The sequence below is a fragment of the Scylla paramamosain genome, chromosome 20, assembly GCF_035594125.1.
Source record: "Scylla paramamosain isolate STU-SP2022 chromosome 20, ASM3559412v1, whole genome shotgun sequence".
NCBI classification, from domain to species: domain Eukaryota; kingdom Metazoa; phylum Arthropoda; class Malacostraca; order Decapoda; family Portunidae; genus Scylla; species Scylla paramamosain.
Window position 1 is genome coordinate 8,418,685 of NC_087170.1, and position 19,963 is coordinate 8,438,647.

A 19,963-nucleotide genomic window follows, 5' to 3' on the forward strand; every position below is an offset into this window, starting at 1 on the left:
GGACTGCGAGACGGGTACAATAGTGCTTCCCGATATTCGGCAAGCCACAGCGACACTCGAGCAGCTTCATGGGGAGTTTGACCATTCTGTGTCGCAGTTACTTGTTATAGAACTTCCGAAACCCAGGCAATCCGAATGTAGAAACAACAAGAATTTTGTGTCAGGTCTCTCTCTCTCTCTCTCTCTCTCTCTCTCTCTCTCTCTCTCTTGTATATATCACTGTTTGACAAAGATGGGTATGTTTGTCACAGACGTGGATGCAGATGCGGTTTAACAGAAAAATATGCGGATGCAAGTTTTTTTTTTTTTATGAGTTTATATTAGAAGCAGGTTAAAAAAAAAAAAGATATTGCTGACATCCGATCTATTAAAACTACAGAGGTTATGTAGCTACAAGATGTATACAGCCGCCATTTTGTAAAATGTTGTATTGCAAAACGCGTTCAACACATGTGGAAAAGAATTCTTCCTGAAAACCTCGCACGACCGGGGTCTCTCAAACGACGTAGTGGCATTGCTCGTGGCTGCCTGCTGGGGGATGGTCATGCTCGACGCGGTGCTTCTCGGCTTAAGAATGATAACGTCAAATATGAATCAATCTTTTACACTTAGATAAGTGTCTTCATCAAATGATCGCAAATACACTTAATTGAAATAGATTATAGAGTTGAGCAGCTCTTACGCAGTTGTGTTCTTCCGGTATTTGATTATACAATCAATAGTAAATTAGGGTACATCCTAGTATATCACCGGCATCGTTTTTCATCAAGCAACACTACCGTTTTATTTGAGATAAGTGCGCTAACAAATGCAAGGCATGGGAACTTTATTGTGCGAACCGCGGCGGCCGAAGACCGAATGTGGGAACTGCCGAGGTGATCAGCGCGCCACATCCTGGACCTGCCACAGCTGGTGAGTCCCGACCACCACCCTCACCTGCCAGCTGGTGCACGGGGCCTGGGGGCGCACCTTGTGCCATGCGTGAGGCCCAGGCACTGAGGCGGGGTTGTGGTGGGAACTGTGCCCTACGGAGGCGTGGCGGGGAGGGAGGAAAGACCAGGGGGGCGCGGGGCCGGGGGCAGGCCGTGGTGAGGCGGGGCGTAGAATGAGATGGTGGTGGTGGTGGTGACAGCAGGTAATTGCTGTCACCACACGTGTTACATTCTGGCCAAGGTGTTGGTGTGGTGGATGTCTGGTGGTGAGGTGTAGGCGTGGTGGTGGTGATGGTGACACAGTGGAGCAGGACCTCAGGCTCGTGGCTGTCCGGTCCAGTGGTGGAACATTAAGGTAACGGTCCAGGTGCAGTTATAGGCTATTTCATTGTGCTTTATAATAGTGAAAGCCAGAGAGCTAAATACTAGTATCGCTTGTAAGTTGAAAGATGACCCCCACACTTTGACTCAGTGACCAGGAAAGACTCTCTCTCTCTCTCTCTCTCTCTCTCTCTCTCTCTCTCTCTCTCTCTCTCTCTCTCTCTCTCTCTCTCTCTCTCTCTCTCTCTCTCTCTCTCTCTCTCTCTCTCTCTCTCTCTCTCTCTCTCTCTCTCAGCACGTTCTGGAAGGTTACTGTCACTGCAATCTTCATGAAGATATTGGTAGATAAAAGGATTATGCTAGAAGGCAGCTGTAAGGAGATAACTAATCTACTGGCTTACTATAATATTTTCTTATTTCAATTGCAGCAGATAGATAAAAACCAAGTTACAGAGTTCTGCTTCTTGTTGATGCTAGATACTCTTACAATCAAAGCTGCTTGTTAATTTTGGAACTTAACTAGTGTTTTCACTTCCATATTGTTCCTTTGTGGAATGACCAGAGCAGTGTACAATAGAAACGGTATTTGCTGCCATTGGTAATAGATTTATTTCTTGACATGTCAAGGAGTCTTCTCTGGTATACTTGTCTAGCATGTAATGTAAGCCATGAAGGAAAGTTTGAAAGAGGTAATTATCATCACTCAGGCTTCTCTTCCCCAGGAAACATGGAGGTGGAGGAGGTGGTGGAGGTGGGAGAGGATGCATTCCCTCAGAGCAAGAAGATCCGTTTGGTGGTGGTGCCAGATGCTGAGGGTGAGTCTTCTTGATGGATGTATCGTTTTATTTGAAAGTTAAACATGATGAGATATTACAGCCAGCTTGCAGGTACAATGTACTGCTCCCAGAATAACACAAAGTCCACGGTCATCATGGCCATTTCACGTTGTTTTTGTAAGTTTTATATTTAATTAATTGATAGATTAACTAATTGAAATATGTATCAAGAGGATCACACGATTGGGTAAATTCAACTGATAAATTTGGTTACCAGCAGGAGCACGAAATGGCAAGGGGGACATGGACGCAGGTGAACAGGCTGCCAGCGTCTTGCTGTACAGCAACAGTGGTCAGTTGGGTGAGTACAGACAAAGAATCTCTGTGTGTTTCATGGAGTGCTTTGATATTATGAAAATGAAGCTTCTGTGGAGCAAGGAAGAGCAGTTGTGCTTTATAAAGATGAATGGAGACCAGTTATGGGCACTTGTGAAGAATGTGGGTCCCACCTGGCTGGGTCCTGCAGCCTACCAGTATGAGTTACCAATTATGCATTTAGTTGCAGTATTGCCATACTGGGTGAGTGAGGCAGGCTGACAGCACAGTGGGATGTTTGTTTATATATACACAGGGGAACAATAAATGCCATTTTTTTATTTTCTCTCTCTCTCTCTCTCTCTCTCTCTCTCTCTCTCTCTCTCTCTCTCTCTCTCTCTCTCTCTCTCTCTCTCTCTCTCTCTCTCTCTCTCTCTCTCTCTCTCTCTCTCTCTCTCTCTCTCTCTCTCTCTCTCTCTCACTACTACTCAATGCCACTATTCTTTGTCAGTCTAGGCGAGTGAAGTAACCTTACAATAAAGTGGGATGTTATGATGTGTAGCCACTGTTGATTGATGGGTTTATTTTTAAATGGAAGGTCTCATTGTTTTTTGCCCCACACACTGTCACTCTGCACCATTCTGCCACACTCAAACACATTCCCACCACAGTCTCTCCCCACATTGGTGTGCTCACTTCCATATCTTGTCACACACACACACACACACACACACACACACACACACACACACACACACACACACACACACACACACACACACACACACAATCTTTAAACTTCTGCTTGGTGATCTTGCATGGCATTTGGGAGTAACAGTTATTGAAAATTTGACTCCGGACAGACGCATTGATAAAATTACTGGAGAGACGATGAATTTGTTAAAAAGAGTAAGTATGGCATTCTCATATTTGGATAAAGAAATTATAAAAAAGTTGTTGATTTCCATGAAAAGACCAAGATTGGAATATGCGGCAGTGGTGTGGTTTCCTCTTACAAAGAGGAATATTATAAAATTAGGAAGAATGCAAAGAGCAGCCACTAAGGTGGTTCCGGAGTTGAGTAAATCGACCTATGAAGAGAGATTAAGAATGTTGGAAATTCATACCCTTGAAAATAGGAGAGAGAGCGAGAGAGAGAGAGGAGATTTGATAATTATCTATAGAATGATAAATGGTATGGAAAATGTGGACAAAGAAGGTTTTATAAATTTAGACACACAGAGTACAAGGGGATACAATAAGAAGTTGAAAAAAAGTTAACTGTAGAAGAGACATCAAGAAGTATAGTTTTCCTCAAGAAGTGTGAACAGATGTAATGAACTCAGTGAAGACATTGTAAATGCCGAAACTGTCAGTGCTTTTAAGACCAAACTAGGTAGATATAGAGATGGGATACTATGAGATTACTCCCCTCCAGTAAATCACAGTTAGGTAAATACACACACACACACACACACACACACACACACACACACACACACACACACACACACACACACACACACACACACACACACACACAGGAACAAGCAAGGAGATTTACCTGGAAAGTTGTGGACATGAAAGTGAGGAAATGGTGGCACAAAGATGCCATGCAAGATCACAAAGCAGAAGTTTAAAGATTATGTGTACTAATATAGACGGTTTGGTGTTGAGCTTATTGGGACTTAGAGACAGCTTGAAGAACAATAAACTAGATGTGGTATGTTTAACAGAAACCAAACTAAAAGAGGAAATAAAGTTGGGATTTGCAAAGGAAGGATATAACACATGGAGGAGAGACAAAAGAGGAAAGGGAGGAGTGATGATATTGGTAAAAGAAGATATTGTTGAGGAAGTGGAATATGGTGATGGCATGGTGGAAACATTGAGTGTTGTGATTAAGATCAAAGGAAGTGAAAAAAAGAAAATCACTGTCATATATATATATATATATATATATATATATATATATATATATATATATATATATATATATATATATATATATATATATATATATATATATATACCACCAAAATCTAATGTATGGGAGACCAGTAAATTTAAAAGTATGCAACTAGAAAAAAAAAATAGCATAGAGGAAATGACAAGGAAAAGTAACAAAGTGCTCTTAGTAAGTGACTTCAACACTAAAGGAATTAACTGGGAGGAGATGAAAGTGAAAGAAAATGTTGGGTCATTGAGCGTGGATCATGGGTCATGGATCTTGCAAACCGTGATGGTGAATGAAGTGAGACAATGGGTGAATGAGCCTATAAGATGTAGAGGAGAAGAAAAACAATCGCAGTTGGACTTAATGTTTACAAAAATCCTAGAAAGTAGACAAAGTATACATTGTTGAGTCCAGTGGGAAGAAGCGATCATGTGATAATAGAAATAGTACTACAGGAGGAAAAAGTGTTGCACAGGAAAGAATAATACAGAAATGGGAGACAGACCTATGCTAAGGCAAACTTTTCAGAGCTTAATACATTTTATGGAAAAAATTAACTGGAAAATTGAATGTAAAGTAGTGCAAGAAAATATGAAATATTTTTGAGCAAGTATAGAGAGTGGGTGCAACAGCTTCTGCCAAGTTATAAAGTGAAAATTGGGAAGTATTAATGATATAATACCAGGTGTGTATAAGCAAAAAAGAAAAGGACAGGGCATGGAAGAAAATTATGAAACAACTGAACGGAAATACTAGGGAAGAATACAGAAAGGCAAGGATGAATATAGTACAATAAGAAGAGAAGAAGAAAGAAATTTTGAGAGTGACAGTAAGAAAATGCAAGGAGGAGCCCAAACTCTTCTTCAGATATGTAAAATAAAAAAATGAAACATAGGGATGACATAAACAAGTTAGAAAGAGAAGGAAAAATTTATGAAACTACTGAGGAGATGAGTGAACCAATGAATGAGAGTCTTCAATTTGTGTTTACAAAGGAAACCAAATTTGTAGCACTGAAAGTGGTAACATAGAATGAGGGAATACAGGAAATACAAGTAAAGAGACAAGAAATCAAGAAACTTTTTTTTTTTTTTTTTTTTTAATGTAGGAAGGATACTGGCCAAGGGCAACAAAAATCTAATAAAAAAAAATGCCCACTGAAATGCCAGTCCCATAAAAGGGTCAAAGCAGTGGTCAAAAATTGGTGGATAAGTGTCTTGAAACCTCCCTCTGGAAGGAATTCAAGTCATAGGAAGGTGGAAATACAGAAGAAGGCAGGGAGTTCCAGAGTTTACCAGAGAAAGGGATGAATGATTGAGAATACTGGTTAACTCTTGCGTTAGAGAGGTGGACAGAATAGGGGTGAGAGAAAGAAGAAAGTCTTGTGCAGCGAGGCCGCGGAAGGAGGGGAGGCATGCAGGTAGCAAGATCAGAAGAGCAGTTAGCATGAAAATAGCGGTAGAAGACAGCTAGATATGCAACATTGCGGCGGTGAGAGAGGGGCTGAAGACAGTCAGTTAGAGGAGAGGAGTTGATGAGACGAAAAGCTTTTGATTCCACCCTGTCTAGAAGAGCAGTATGAGTGGAACCCCTCCAGACATGTGAAGCATACTCCATACATGGACGGATAAGGCCCTTGTACAGAGTTAGCAGCTGGGGGGTGAGAAAAACTGGCGGAGACGTCTCAGAACACCTAACTTCATAGAAGCTGTTTTAGCTAGAGTTGAGATGTGAAGTTTCCAGTTCAGATTATAAGTAAAGGACAGACCGAGGATGTTCAGTGTAGAAGAGGGGGACAGTTGAGTGTCATTGAAGAAGAGGGGATAGTTGTCTGGAAGATTGTGTCGAGTTGATAGATGGAGGAATTGAGTTTTTGAGGCATTGAACAATACCAAGTTTGCTCTGCCCCAATCAGAAATTTTACAAAGATCAGAAGTCAGGCGTTCTGTGGCTTCCCTGCGTGATATGTTTACCTCCTGAAGGGTTGGACGTCTATGAAAAGACGTGGAAAAGTGCAGGGTGGTATCATCAGCATAGGAGTGGATAGGACAAGAAGTTTGGTTTAGAAGATCATTAATGAATAATAAGAAGAGAGTGGGTGACAGGACAGAACCCTGAGGAACACCACTGTTAATAGATTTAGGAGAAGAACAGTGACCGTCTACCACAGCAGCAATAGAACGGTCAGAAAGGAAACTTGAGATGAAGTTACAGAGAGAAGGATAGAAACCGTAGGAGGGTAGTTTGGAAATCAAAGCTTTGTGCCAGACTCTATCAAAGGCTTTTGATATGTCCGAGGCAACAGCAAAAGTTTCACCAAAGTCTCTAAAAGAGGATGACCAAGACTCAGTAAGGAAAGCCAGAAGATCACCAGTAGAGCGGCCTTGACAGAACCCATACTGGCGATCAGATAGAAGGTTGTGAAGTGATAGATGTTTAAGAATCTTCCGGTTGAGGATAGATTCAAAAACTTTAGATAAGCAGGAAATTAAAGCAATAGGACGGTAGTTTGAGGGATTAGAGCGGTCACCCTTTTTAGGAACAGGTTGAATGTAGGCAAACTTCCAGCAAGAAGGAAAGGTAGATGTTGACAGACAGAGCTGAAAGAGTTTGACTAGGCAAGGTGCAAGCACGGAGGCACAGTTTCGGAGAACAATAGGAGGGACCCCATCAGGTCCATAAGCCTTCCGAGGGTTTAGACCAGCGAGGGCATGGAAAACATCATTACGAAGAATTTTAATACGTGGAATGAAGTAGTCAGAGGGTGGAGGAGAGGGAGGAACAAGCCCAGAATCATCCAAGGTAGAGTTTTTAGCAAAGGTTTGAGCAAAGAGTTCAGCTTTAGAAATAGATGTGATAGCAGTGGTTCCATCTGGTTGAAGTAGAGGAGGGAAAAAAGAAGAAGCAAAGTTATTGGAGATATTTTTGGCTAGATGCCAGAAATCACGAGGGGAGTTAGATCTTGAAAGGTTTTGACATTTTCTGTTAATGAAGGAGTTTTTGGCTAGTTGGAGAACAGACTTGGCATGGTTCCGGGCAGAAATATAAAGTGCATGAGATTCTGGTGATGGAAGGCTTAAGTACCTTTTGTGGGCCACCTCTCTATCATGTATAGCACGAGAACAAGCTGTGTTAAACCAAGGTTTAGAAGGTTTAGGACGAGAAAAAGAGTGAGGAATGTACGCCTCCATGCCAGACACTATCACCTCTGTTATGCGCTCAGCACACAAAGACGGGTCTCTGACACGGAAGCAGTAGTCATTCCAAGGAAAATCAGCAAAATACCTCCTCAGGTCCCCCCAACTAACAGAGGCAAAACGCCAGAGGCACCTTCGCTTAGGGGGATCCTGAGGAGGGATTGGAGTGATAGGACAAGATAAAGATATGAGATTGTGATCGGAGGAGCCCAACGGAGAAGAAAGGGTGACAGCATAAGCAAAAGGATTAGAGGTCAGGAAAAGGTCAAGAATGTTGGGCGTATCTCCAAGACGGTCAGGAATACGAGTAGGGTGTTGCACCAATTGCTCTAGGTCATGGAGGATAGCAAAGTTGTAGGCTAGTTCACCAGGATGGTCAGTGAAGGGAGAGGAAAGCCAAAGCTGGTGGTGAACATTGAAGTCTCCAAGAATGGAGATCTCTGCAAAAGGGAAGAGGGTCAGAATGTGCTCCACTTCGGAAGTTAAGTAGTCAAAGGATTTCTTATAGTCAGAGGAGTTAGGAGAGAGGTATACAGCACAGATAAATTTAGTATGAGAATGACTCTGTAGTCGTAGCCAGATGGTGGAAAACTCAGAAGATTCAAGAGCGTGGGCACGAGAGCAGGTTAAGTCATTGCGCACATAAACGCAGCATCCAGCTTTGGATCGAAAATGAGGATAGAGAAAGTAGGAGGGAACAGAAAAGGGGCTACTGTCAGTTGCCTCAGACACCTGAGTTTCAGTGAGGAAAAGAAGATGAGGTTTAGAAGAGGAGAGGTGGTGTTCTACAGATTGAAAATTAGATCTTAGACCGCGAATGTTGCAGAAGTTAATGAAGAAAAAGTTGAGGGGGGTGTCAAGACACTTAGGGTCGTCGACGGAAAGGCAGTCCGACCTGGGGACATTTATGGTCCCCTCCCCAGATGGGGACTCCGAGGCTGGTGTAGGAGTCGCCATGATTTTAAAATTTTTGAGTGAAGGGTGTGTGTGTTATTAGGTGCTTGTAGTTTTGTGTGGAGGAAAAGAGTTGTCTTTAGAGGGCAGGCTGTGACTACCCCCTTGTGTTGTGAGACACGAAGGGAAATGTTCAGTGAGGTCACAGCTGGGTTTAATGATAAGTTCACAGCACCCCCTGAACAGTGCTTTAGACCTCACTGGGAGTAATTATCGTTTCGGCAGGTGTCTACTGCCTCCTTCTCTACTGCAGGAAGAGTTGAATGTTAGAAAAGCTATAAGACCAGATCAGGTAAATGGATAAATATTAAAAGAATGCAGAGAACAAATGGAGGAACCCATATGGGATATAATCAATATCTTGTTGAAAAAAGGAAATGTACCATGGGAATGGAAAAGAGCTAACAGTCTCAATATACAAAAGGGGAAATAAAATGGAACCATTAAATTACAGACCAGTGTCACTAACAAATATTGTAAGCAGGCTTTGTGAAATAGTAATTAAAGATAGATGGATGCAATATTTAGAAGATGAGAGGATAATCACATAAAAGCCATTTGGATCCAGGAAAAGGAGATCCTGTGTCACAAATCTACTGAACTTCTGTATGAAAGTAATGGATGGAGTGCAAGAGAGGGACAGAAAAGTATTTTATAAAGTTCCCCACAGAAGCCTTATGTGGAAGTTAGAGAATGGAGGAGGACTAAAGGGAGCAACATTGAGATGGATGGATGATTATTTACAAGGGAGGGAAATGAGAACAGTAATCAGACACTAATTCAAGTTGGCATGAAGTAACAACCAGGGTACTGCAATGATCAGTGTTGGCACCTATTATGTTTCAAATATATGTAAATGATATGACAGAGGATCTAATTAGTTATATAAACCTTTTTGCTGATGATGCAAAAATAATTAAAATAATAAAGGATGAAAATGACTGCAAGGAGTTACAAAAGGATATCGACAATATACATGCATGGAGCTAAACATGGAAACTAGAATGTAATGCCAGAAAATATCACGTGTTGGAAACAGGAGAAAGTAGAAAGAGACCTTCATGGAATTACAAAATGGGAGGAGAAATAATAACAAAAAGTAATGAAGAAAAAGATTTGGGAGTAATGATCCAGGACACACTATCACCTGAAAGGCACATAAACAGAATATTCACCTTTACATACAGCTTGTTAATAAACATTAGGGTGGCATTTAACTATTTAGATAAAGAAATGAAAATTATAACAAGCATGATTCAACCTAAATTGGAATATGCAGTTGTTTGGGCTCCACATAGATAAAAATGATATATGAAAACTGGAAAGAATACAGGGGTTAGCGACAAAGATGGCACCAGAATTGAAAGACTTAAGCTATGAAGAAAGACTTGAAAAGATGGGATTACCAACACTACAAGAGAGAAGAGAAAGTGGAGACTTGATAACAATGTACAGATTACTAAACAGTATAGAAAGAATAGACAGAAATGACTTGGTACCACAGATGGAGGAGAGAGAGAAAAATGAATGAGGGGGCAGGGGAAGTAAATAAAGAAGAGTGGGTGTTTGAGTGACATAAAGAAATACAGGTTCCCATATTGAACTATTGAAATCTGGAATAATTTGAAAGAAGAGGTAAATACACACACACTCTCTCTCTCTCTCTCTCTCTCTCTCTCTCTCTCTCTCTCTCTCTCTCTCTCTCTCTCTCTCTCTCTCTCTCTCTCTCTCTCTCTCTCTCTCTCTCTCTCTCTCTCTCTCTCTCTCTCTCTCTCTCTCCCATACATTCCACAAGACACTAAATCATACTTGAGACACAATATGAAATTGTACTTACCTAAGTTGAAATATGGTCATCTTGAGTCTGATATAAAGGTGTTGGATGCCACACACATTCACAAACTTTCTACCACACTCCCTGCAGCACCCTTCATACTTGAGGCAAGATATAATATCACTTTTACATTGTGAGATGGGCATCTTGTAAGGTGTTGGATACCACACATACTCAAAGACTCTTTACCTCTATGTATCATACACTTAGAAAATTATCACTTTTACATTACAAGACTGATATCGTGTGTGACTGTGATATTCAAGGAGCAGGATACCATTGACTGACATGAAGTAAAAGATGGTGAAGGTGATGCATTCCCGTTTTTCATTATCTTTTCTCCCTTGAAATTCATCCAAATAGTTATATAAAAAAAAAATCTAAACTCCTTGGACCCCATACATTACTTTGGATTTGTGTTTGGCCTTCCACCAGTAAAAAAAAAAAAAAAGAATAAATAAAAATAAATAAATGAATAAACAAAAAAAAAAATTGGTTTATTGTTCCCCTGTCGATACATTAGTTGCATATCACCACATCCCACTGTGGTGCCAGGCTGCCTCACCTACCCAGTGTGGCAATACTGCAACAGAAATGCATTGCTGGCAACTCATATCAGTGAGCTGCAGGACCTACATTCTCCATGAATGCCCAGTTGTGAATGTGTGAATGAAGGCACAACTTGTAGGGCTTCAACAACAGGTTCTCTCACATCACATCAAATCTGCATGTTGGTGAAATACTGGGAAAGAGATGCATCTGTTATAGTGCAGCTTGAATAAACCAGCTCTGCTGCCTGGCTTTGATCTGAGAGACCCATAATGTTGTACAGATGGCCATCACACATTGAAGTCATTAAGCATTAGTCCTCTCCTGTTGAGACCCTGAGGTTTAGGTGTGAGGAGAATGCTCATGAATGTGAAATGTATGCTTGTAGATGTCTTGTCTTAGCTTTCCTCCTTTATGGAAATATCAACCTGGTGTGTAGATAGATAGGGTATTGCATAAGACTAAATAGTAATGGCAAACATGTTTTTTTAACAGTTCGGGCTGAGATAATGGTGGACAGTCTGAATGAAAATATCATTGCTGTACCGCTTGGAACAGATCTTGCAGACTTTACTAAGAAGAGCAAGTCTCCTCAGCACTCTGAGGATGGACCTGAGGTGCTTAGGATTCTGGAGACCCCTGGACAAACCCCCAAGAAGCCTAAGAGCAGCCCAGTCCTGATGGTGCGGACAGTACAGACCCAGGCAGCACAGAGTAATGCCACTGTGACCAAGCTCTCCACTTCATCTGGTCACATAAGACAAAAACAGGTCACTCATGATACCATTTCCAAAACATTGCTTCATTCTGAGGTGTCAGCCAGACCACAGTCCAAAACTAATACTGTCAACAAGATACTGATTGCCACCGACGCACAGCAGCGGTCCCACCACGATGACCTCCTTCCCTCCACCAAAGTAGCTGTGCCGGCAGTGGAGGTGAAGTCCCAACTCTCAGGGTTCTCAGAGGAAAACCTTCCTGCCTTCACCAGTGCCATTGACAAGACTGCTTCTCAGGGGTTAGTGCTGCATATTGTTTTCTGTTATTTAATCATGTGTCTATTATTGGAAGTGGATGGATCACATTTAATATTTTTAAATGAAAAGTAGATTTCCTGTCATTATCTCCTGGAAGACTTGGGATCAATGCATTTAAAACTGTGCCGCTCTTTGAGCTACTATCACATGACTAAATGTTGATCATGTTAGCTTGGAACCTGCCTTTTGAAACAACATAAATAATTATTCCACCTTGCAAGGTAAAAATCTGTATAGGCACCACTTTCAAAATCCATGACATTTCACTGTTTCTATCCATTAACTGATGTTGCCCCCTTGACAGAAGCATTGGAGAGGAGGAGTCTGGCAGCCCCACGACAGTGATAATGCGCCTCAACAGCCTTGATGGGCTGGAGCTTGACCCTGTCTTCCAGGCGACTGAAACCCTTGCTGAAACTAACTCAGAGGTGTGTGTGTGTGTGTGTGTGTGTGTGTGTGTGTGTGTGTGTGTGTGTGTGTGTGTGTGTGTGTGTGTGTGTGTGTAGAATTAAAATATTCATAGTTATGCACTTTTGAACATTGAATTATTTTCTTCATCTCATAGCTGCTGCTTTCTTTGATTAAAAGAACAAAAGATATGAGCAGTTAGTCTTTCCAAATAGCCTTGAATTGGTGGTTGTCAGTGCCTGTAGGTGGAAATATAATGGTGAGTAATATTATTGAATAACTACTTTTACAAAGATGAATATTGTGTTGCCACATTGTTTCAGAGTGGTATGAACAAAAGTGAAGGCCTTGGTGTAGAGGAGGTACAAGTGGACCTCCAGTCTTCCACTGCAGGTCAGGTGGAGGTGAGGCAGCAGAACCATACATTATTTTACAGTGCAACTTCAGTTACTGAACATCTTCCGTTCCGAACAATTTGGTTTTCAAACAAAAATTTTAACTCATAATTGCTTTGGTTGCTGTACCATAATTCGGTATTTGAACACACTTGATTTCAGATACTACAAGACTTAGCAAAAGCTGCCATTTATTACTAATTTATATTTTCTATCAATATTTCCTTCGTTTTCATATATTTGGAGGAGAGCCACAGAGGGTCAAACATGAATTCAATCTTTGAAATTAGTTAAATGTGATCTCATTGAAGAAGATGAAGAACCTCAATGTAAACAAGATTCGGCACTCAGGAGTAATCCCAAGTCTTCTGTGGCTCTCTCTATGACCCACAATGCCATCACTACAGCACAACTGCATTTTCCCAGTAGCTTTTCCCAGCAGGAAGATGTCTAAGTGTTATGATCACCTTCATTTTAGCTGTTAGTGGGTTGCTTCTCTGTTTCACTCTGTAAGGCTTTCCTCACTTGATTGGTGACAAAGAGAATGCCTGCATGGTCTAAACAAAATCTTTTGAGGAGTTTTGTGTCACTAAGTTCATTCAGTACATCCTTTCTGGATAAAAATTCTAAGCTGGAGATGTTGTGGAGCAGCCGTCTTAGCAGTGGGAGCATCGGTCACTAGCCGCTAAGACACAGTGAACTGGTGTCTGAGAACAGATTAATCTATTTTACATTGATTCCTTTGGGGAAAATGGTTTCGGTTTTCAAACGTTTTGGATTTTGAACAGAATTCAGGAATTAATTAAGTTAAAAAAAACAAGGTTCCATTGTATTTCCTATCCTTCAGTTCACAAATCTGCTCAGCAAGCAATGTTTGTTTTCATCAATCTCCAAGATCCTGAAACTACTTAATTGAAGGAAATATACTGGAGAATTAAAGGAGAAAATAAAAAAAATCTAAGCAATATACAATTCAATTTTCATTAAATTTTCCTCACAGGCAAACAATGGAAGTGTCAACCAGAGTTGGTTCACATCCCGGGAGGACAAAGCAATGCTACGCTGGCGGGGACACGCTTGGCGGCAGGGCATGTGGTCCAGGGAGGAGACTGATCTGCTGCAGCATAACATTGAGCAGTACTGTGCCCAGCGGGGAGTGTCTGACCCAGGCTCTGTTATATTCAAGATGTCCAAAGAGGAACGCAGTGGCTTCTACAGAGTGATAGCAAGGGGTCTCAACCGGCCACTTTTCTCCATCTATCGCAGAGTTATCAGGTGAGCTGCAGGAATGCTGTAGGTGCTTATGTAGCCTCTTTATGTTTTGTTGAATTTTTAGTAGAGTGAGATCAGATAAAGGAATTGTCACAGTGGTTTATGTACATGTGTATGGTGATAATAGTTACCTGTGGAAATTACTACAAAACATTGCATCCATTCATGGCATCATTTTGTGTTCTTTGCTTCTCACTGTTGAGGTTAAGGAAATGCTCATTTGTATCCTTGCCAAGTGCTTTGTCTCAGTTAATAGTGGGTGCTCACGCATTTCTGCTATCGTTAATCCTGCAGGGGAAACTGAAATCCAAATATAATGATAAATGATCATGTAGACTCATTCAGAAAAATTCAATAATTTTCATACAAACCATATTCCTGGACAGACTATATGACAACCACAACCACATTGGGAAGTATTCATCTGAAGAAGTCAGCAAGCTAAGGGAACTTCATGTGAAACATGGCAACAACTGGCAGGCCATTGCTGCACACCTGGGGAGATCTGCTGCTTCAGTCAAGGATCGTTGCCGACTCCTCAATGAACACTGCAACCGAGGCACATGGTCCCCTGACGAGGAGGACAGACTAGCAGCCGCAGTGTATGACCTGGCTCAAGTACTGCCAGGGGAACAGGTAAGAGTACTGTCAGACACCAGCCATCTGTCTGTGGAAAGCCAATTCTGCCAAACATACGTAATTGACAGTGTTTTTCACATATACAATTTGCATGTTTTCGTCCTTAGTAAATGGCAGTTATTACTGAGTGTATGCTTGGTGTTCACTTGATGCATACTTCAGGTGACTAGTGGAATTTCTTGGGGCGAAGTTGCCAGAAGGGTGCGGACTCGGTCAGAGAAACAGTGCCGCACAAAGTGGCTCAACTACCTCAACTGGAAACGCACATCAGGAGTGGAGTGGAGTAAGGCAGATGATGTCCAGCTTATCTGCAGGTAATGTGAAAAATGTTCTTTTAAATTAACTTATTTGGATCCCAGCCTCCTGAATGCTAACATTTTGTTCATACCCACTCCCTGTCACAGTGGAAGTAGCCATTCATTCACTTACATTTTTATTAAAGTAATAAGCAAATTTTTAACATCTGAGGTGTGATCCTGAGGTAACAGTAACAGTTGAGTTGTGGTGAGACTGAAACTATTGTCATTGTCATGTGTCAATTAACACTTGTAAGATATGTAAGCTGGTAGGAAGTTAGTGTGTGTAACACCTTTATTTGGTGCAGACTGAGTGTGTGTGGAGCTGGCGATGAATCACAGGTGGACTGGACAGCTTTGGCCCGGGTGTGGCCTGCCTGCCGATCCCCACATTGGCTGCGTGGCAAGTGGTGGAACCTGAAGAGACGCCTTTCACCCTCTGTGCAGGAGCTGGGACTCAGTGGTGAGTTTCAGGAGCACAGGTGACATATGTGCTAATGGAATTAGGAATTACTTGTATAAAGGAAACACAATATTGATTGGAACTTTGGTAATTCACTTTTCTTCCTAGCATTTTTGTGTCACTGCATTTTCTCAACAGGAAAAGAAACATTTATAATATTGACATTTTGTTGATAGAATGAGTATGCAACTTTTTTTTTACATTCATCACTCAACTTGGGATTTTTTCCCACTCCAGATATGTGTCAACACCTGTACAACCAACAGTCCCTCAGTCTTCTGCAGTCCACCTTGGTGGAGCTTCCAGCCACCTTTCTCAATTCATCCAGCCAAACATCACCTGCCCACTCTTCCCTGTCTGAAGGCAAATCTCCATCCCCTCTTGGGTCCACCCAGCAGGACTGTGTGGATCTCTCTGTCAGCACTGTGAAGCTCTGTATACCTGCTGCCAATTTTTCTCATATCATAAACTCAGGTGAGGCATCATGAGAGAAAATGTTAAGTGGATCTGCCTTCAACATATCAGAGAACTTTCTTGCTGAACTGTAATATTATAGGACGCTCCAAATTTTACCAATACATATTGGTAAAATAATGTTAACTACCTCCTTAAAGAATATAATAGAAATACTTAAGATACTGACCTTAAGTGTAGCCTTGAGAGAAATAGTTGTGAATCAAACCCCCTGATAAGACACTCAGTAACACAGGTCCAACATGTTACTGATCAGATCAAGATTATCACCAAGGTAAAGTGAATTTAAACTGTCCTGGCACTACAAATGCATTAGAAGTAAATGGGAGTCATTGAAGATCTAGATTTGGATGTTCAAGTGATTAATAATATTTAGTGAGGAAGACTGGTCTTAAATTTGATTGATACACTAGTTTCTGTGTTGCAGATGACAATGAGGAAGACTTCCACTCAAGGCTCAATGGATTGGTGCAGAGTGCACTGTTGTCTCATGGAGTACAAGTACGTAGCTGCAACTCTGCCTCAGAAGTGGTGGTGTCAGAATCAGCAGATACTCAGACACAGGAGCATTTCTTGAGCACCTCCTCCCAGCTGGCAGACTCCCTGGCCTCCAGCTCACCTCCTTCTGACAAGAACTCTCGGGCTATTGTGGTTGAAGCAGTGGAGGTGTGTAATTACTGTGTCCTCTTGGCTCTGTGAAATCTTTATTTAATATTTTGTTCATGTTTTTTTATGTTCACTGGTCAGAACTGAATATCAGCATTCATTTTCCCTAACTGTGGCTAATGTTCACAAATTATCTTTGCTTTTATTATTAGTTGTTAGCTAGTGTTCTTGTTGACTTTTCATTATATCATCATCATCATATAAACAAACACCTCACCCCACAAGGAAGTCCCCAGCAAGAGATAGCTGCTGCAGAACTATCCTTATAATATTCTTCCCATACATGACTAGTGTCACATTACGTCTCCATGCTATCCTTTCTCTTATGTACTATTCTCTATTATATCATATTCTTATGCAGTAAAAAGTCAAGCCACCATGTCAGTAGCTATTTTAAAAAACTGAAACATTTCCACATGTACTTCCACAGCCATTCAACCGTTGCCTGTAAGCTTAGCACTTTATACATACATGTATTGATACATTCCTAAATTTTGCAGGACTCTCTTCCACTGCACCTGTCAGCTGTGTCTCGAGCAGGTGTGGGCCGGGCCTCTCTCTTGGGTCATGGTGAGTTTTGAACTGCTGGGGTTGATGGCATACCTTAACTGCTAGGTTTTCTGTAAGGCATCAGAGACTGTACTAATATATAATTCATTGGAGACATTAAGGTTTTATTCAAACTTGAGCCATTACTATGTCATGAAAATATTGAAGTAGTGGAATTTATATTTCTGCACATTTTTATTGAAATTTTTATTGTGGATGGGTTCATTTCAGAAAATTTGTAAGAGGATGAAAAAAATGTGCTTTGCAAGGAAACAATATTGAGTAAAAAATAGAATTAATGAAAGCAGAACATAACTGATTTGCATTTTTGTATGACAGGAGGCCTTGGTGGTGGAGTGAAGGAAGAGGACATCCTGAGTGACAGTGAAGGAGGACACACCACCACCCTGGACCCTTCTTCTCCTGTGGTCTCCTCCAAGCTCATCCTAAATGGTTCGAGTTCATCTTATTTTGTTGATCAAATTAAAAGTTATGCATTTTTAGGTTCTTATGATGTGAAATAACCTATACAACTTTTGTGTTGCAGACCCAATTCTATCAGTGTCTGGAGAGCCTTTGGGTGGTGAGGAAGGGCTGCAGGCTGATCCTGATGACTCCCACATCTGCACAGGGCTGGCTGGGGACTAACACATCCTGTCAGCTGCACTGCAACTCACATACTTTGCCTGACCAGCAAAAAACAGTGCAGGAGTGAGTGAGGGGCGGCGGCTATCGTGCAGCACCCACCTCGCTTTACACTTTCCGGCCACATCCACAATGCCTGAGAAGATGGAGCTATTAGGTTAACTTATTTCCATAACTTGATACCATAAAAGTAACTTTATTCTTGCAGCTAGGGAACTAGATTGGTACATGATATATATATTTAAGGAAGCCTGAATATTAGAATGATTTTTTTTGGTCTGTAATTGAGCAGAATATAAGCTAAGTTGTCCAGGGCTCAGGGTAACCAGTGTTGTAGTCTCTTGTCTCTCAGCAAGATGGAGTTGTAGTGCCTCCCCTGTGTGAGTCCCATTTAGAGCCAAGTATAGTGGTGCCTCACAGTCTGATAAGGTTGGGTTCTCAAGTATTATTAATTATTTAAATTGATTATTTGAAGGAAAGTAATTCTATAATAATGTTTATTCATAAGAATTTTTTATTACCAAAAGCTACATTATGATAAGATAATATTTATCTTGCATGATTTTTTTATTCTTAACAAGATAAATCATAGTAGATGCAATACATGTTTAATTTCCTCCACCATACACTTGAGAGGATAAGTGCCTCCAGCCTTCAGAGTGGTCAGAACACCAAGCAGTTCCTCTCACTCCAGACTTGCAATAAATTATTTCCAAAGGTCTTCCTTTACTAGCTGTAAGTTTTGTTGCATGTCATGATTTACAGGAAAGTGTTTCACTGAAAGGTAAATTGAGCATTTCTTATGGTTAACAACTACACCTAGCAGGACAATTACTGCTCCAAATCTGTCATTTTACTGAGTTACTCTTTTATCATTTAATTTGTATGAAAGACATTACATAGTTTTTACATATGTATAACATCAATAATGTTGGTGAGAATAGCCACAGTAGTTTTTTTTTTTTTTTTTTTTTTTTTTTTTTTTTTTTGCTGGACCTGTATTCTTAAACACTCAGGACTTGGTATTTTCAAAAGTCACAGATGATTAAATGGATTCTTGTGAGTGTTCTTTCTCACGATTGTTTATTCTTGTTAAACTTCCACTAGAATGCTGAAAACATGCTTGAAAATCCCTAGTAACTCAAACTAAAGCCTGTTAAGTAGTAGTCAAGGTAAGGACTGAAATGTTTGAGAATGTGATCCCTGGATGTTAAAAGATATTACAATGGTTGAGTTATTAGGGAGGACAAAAAAAAAAAAAAAAAAGAATAGAAACATGCTTGGTAACTAGTAGGTGAATGATATAAGTTTTGCAAATGTTTTGTTGTCTTTTATACAAGAGATACAGAGAGAGAAATAGATATGATGTATGTCTTTTGTTCCTTATACGTACTTGCTCTTTATTGATGAGAGGTGTACAAATATGAGATTACATGAAAAAAGGAAGCTAGAATGTCTAGTGTAAGTACTTCATAAAATCAATACTTACTAAATTATGTAAAGTCAAACAAGCTGTGTGATAACTGGAGTGGATGTTCCCTCATTGTATTAAGAAAAGATCTTATTTGGCTTCAGTATTTGACCACAAATATTTTGATATATTTGCAGTGAATGGAAATAAGAAAGGGAAGACAATCCACTTATGCTTGAACCATTGTAAGAGGAAGTATATACCATGGAATAGTGATACATGAGGGAGTAGTGAAATGCTGTTGGGTGATGGATCACATAAAACCTTTTGGCCTCTTAATCATCAGAGTGAATGTAGATTACAAAACATATATTTTAGTGTATACATTTTGTATAGAAGTTGCCATTGATCTGTGTAGTTGCTCTTTCTATCTGTAGTGTTTGTCCTCAACTCATTCCATTAGGACAGAGTAGGCAAACTACTCCTTAGACACACCATAAGCAAAGAGCTAATTACCTTAACCCAGTCAATAGGGTTGTTTGGGGCATAACACACAAACTAGAGAGAGTAGAACTGAGTATCGAGCAGTGTATTCCTTGAGTTCTTGTAAAACATTTAGGATGTATGTTGAGGAACCACTGTATGTTGTATACATAAATATAAATTTGTCAATCACTAAAAGTCAAGAAAGTATAGACTTTCTCTATTCCAATAATATGAAAAGCAAAACAACATATTAAACTTTTATAGGAAGGTAAAACAGAAAAGTAAGTTCCAAATGTGCATGTGTCCAGCCTGTGAGTTCCCTCTGTAGATTGGTTGCATGTCATACAGTATACATCAATTGCTGAAGAAATAGCTACCTCACGTGTG

General features: G+C 40.6%; 1 protein-coding gene across 1 annotated transcript; it reads left to right on the forward strand.

Moving 5' to 3' along the window:
- The first annotated feature begins 814 nt into the window (after positions 1 to 814).
- LOC135110219 (uncharacterized) lies at positions 815 to 19,780 on the forward strand. The gene is made up of 15 exons (XM_064022289.1): positions 815 to 912; positions 1,976 to 2,068; positions 2,307 to 2,390; positions 11,331 to 11,853; positions 12,177 to 12,300; positions 12,604 to 12,684; positions 13,676 to 13,950; positions 14,334 to 14,583; positions 14,749 to 14,900; positions 15,191 to 15,345; positions 15,583 to 15,819; positions 16,247 to 16,485; positions 16,986 to 17,055; positions 17,374 to 17,487; positions 17,582 to 19,780. Exons 2-15 carry the CDS (start codon positions 1,981 to 1,983, stop codon positions 17,680 to 17,682), a joined length of 2,493 nt encoding a protein of 830 aa, XP_063878359.1. The 5' UTR covers positions 815 to 912; positions 1,976 to 1,980; the 3' UTR covers positions 17,683 to 19,780.
- Positions 19,781 to 19,963: the final 183 nt, after the last annotated feature.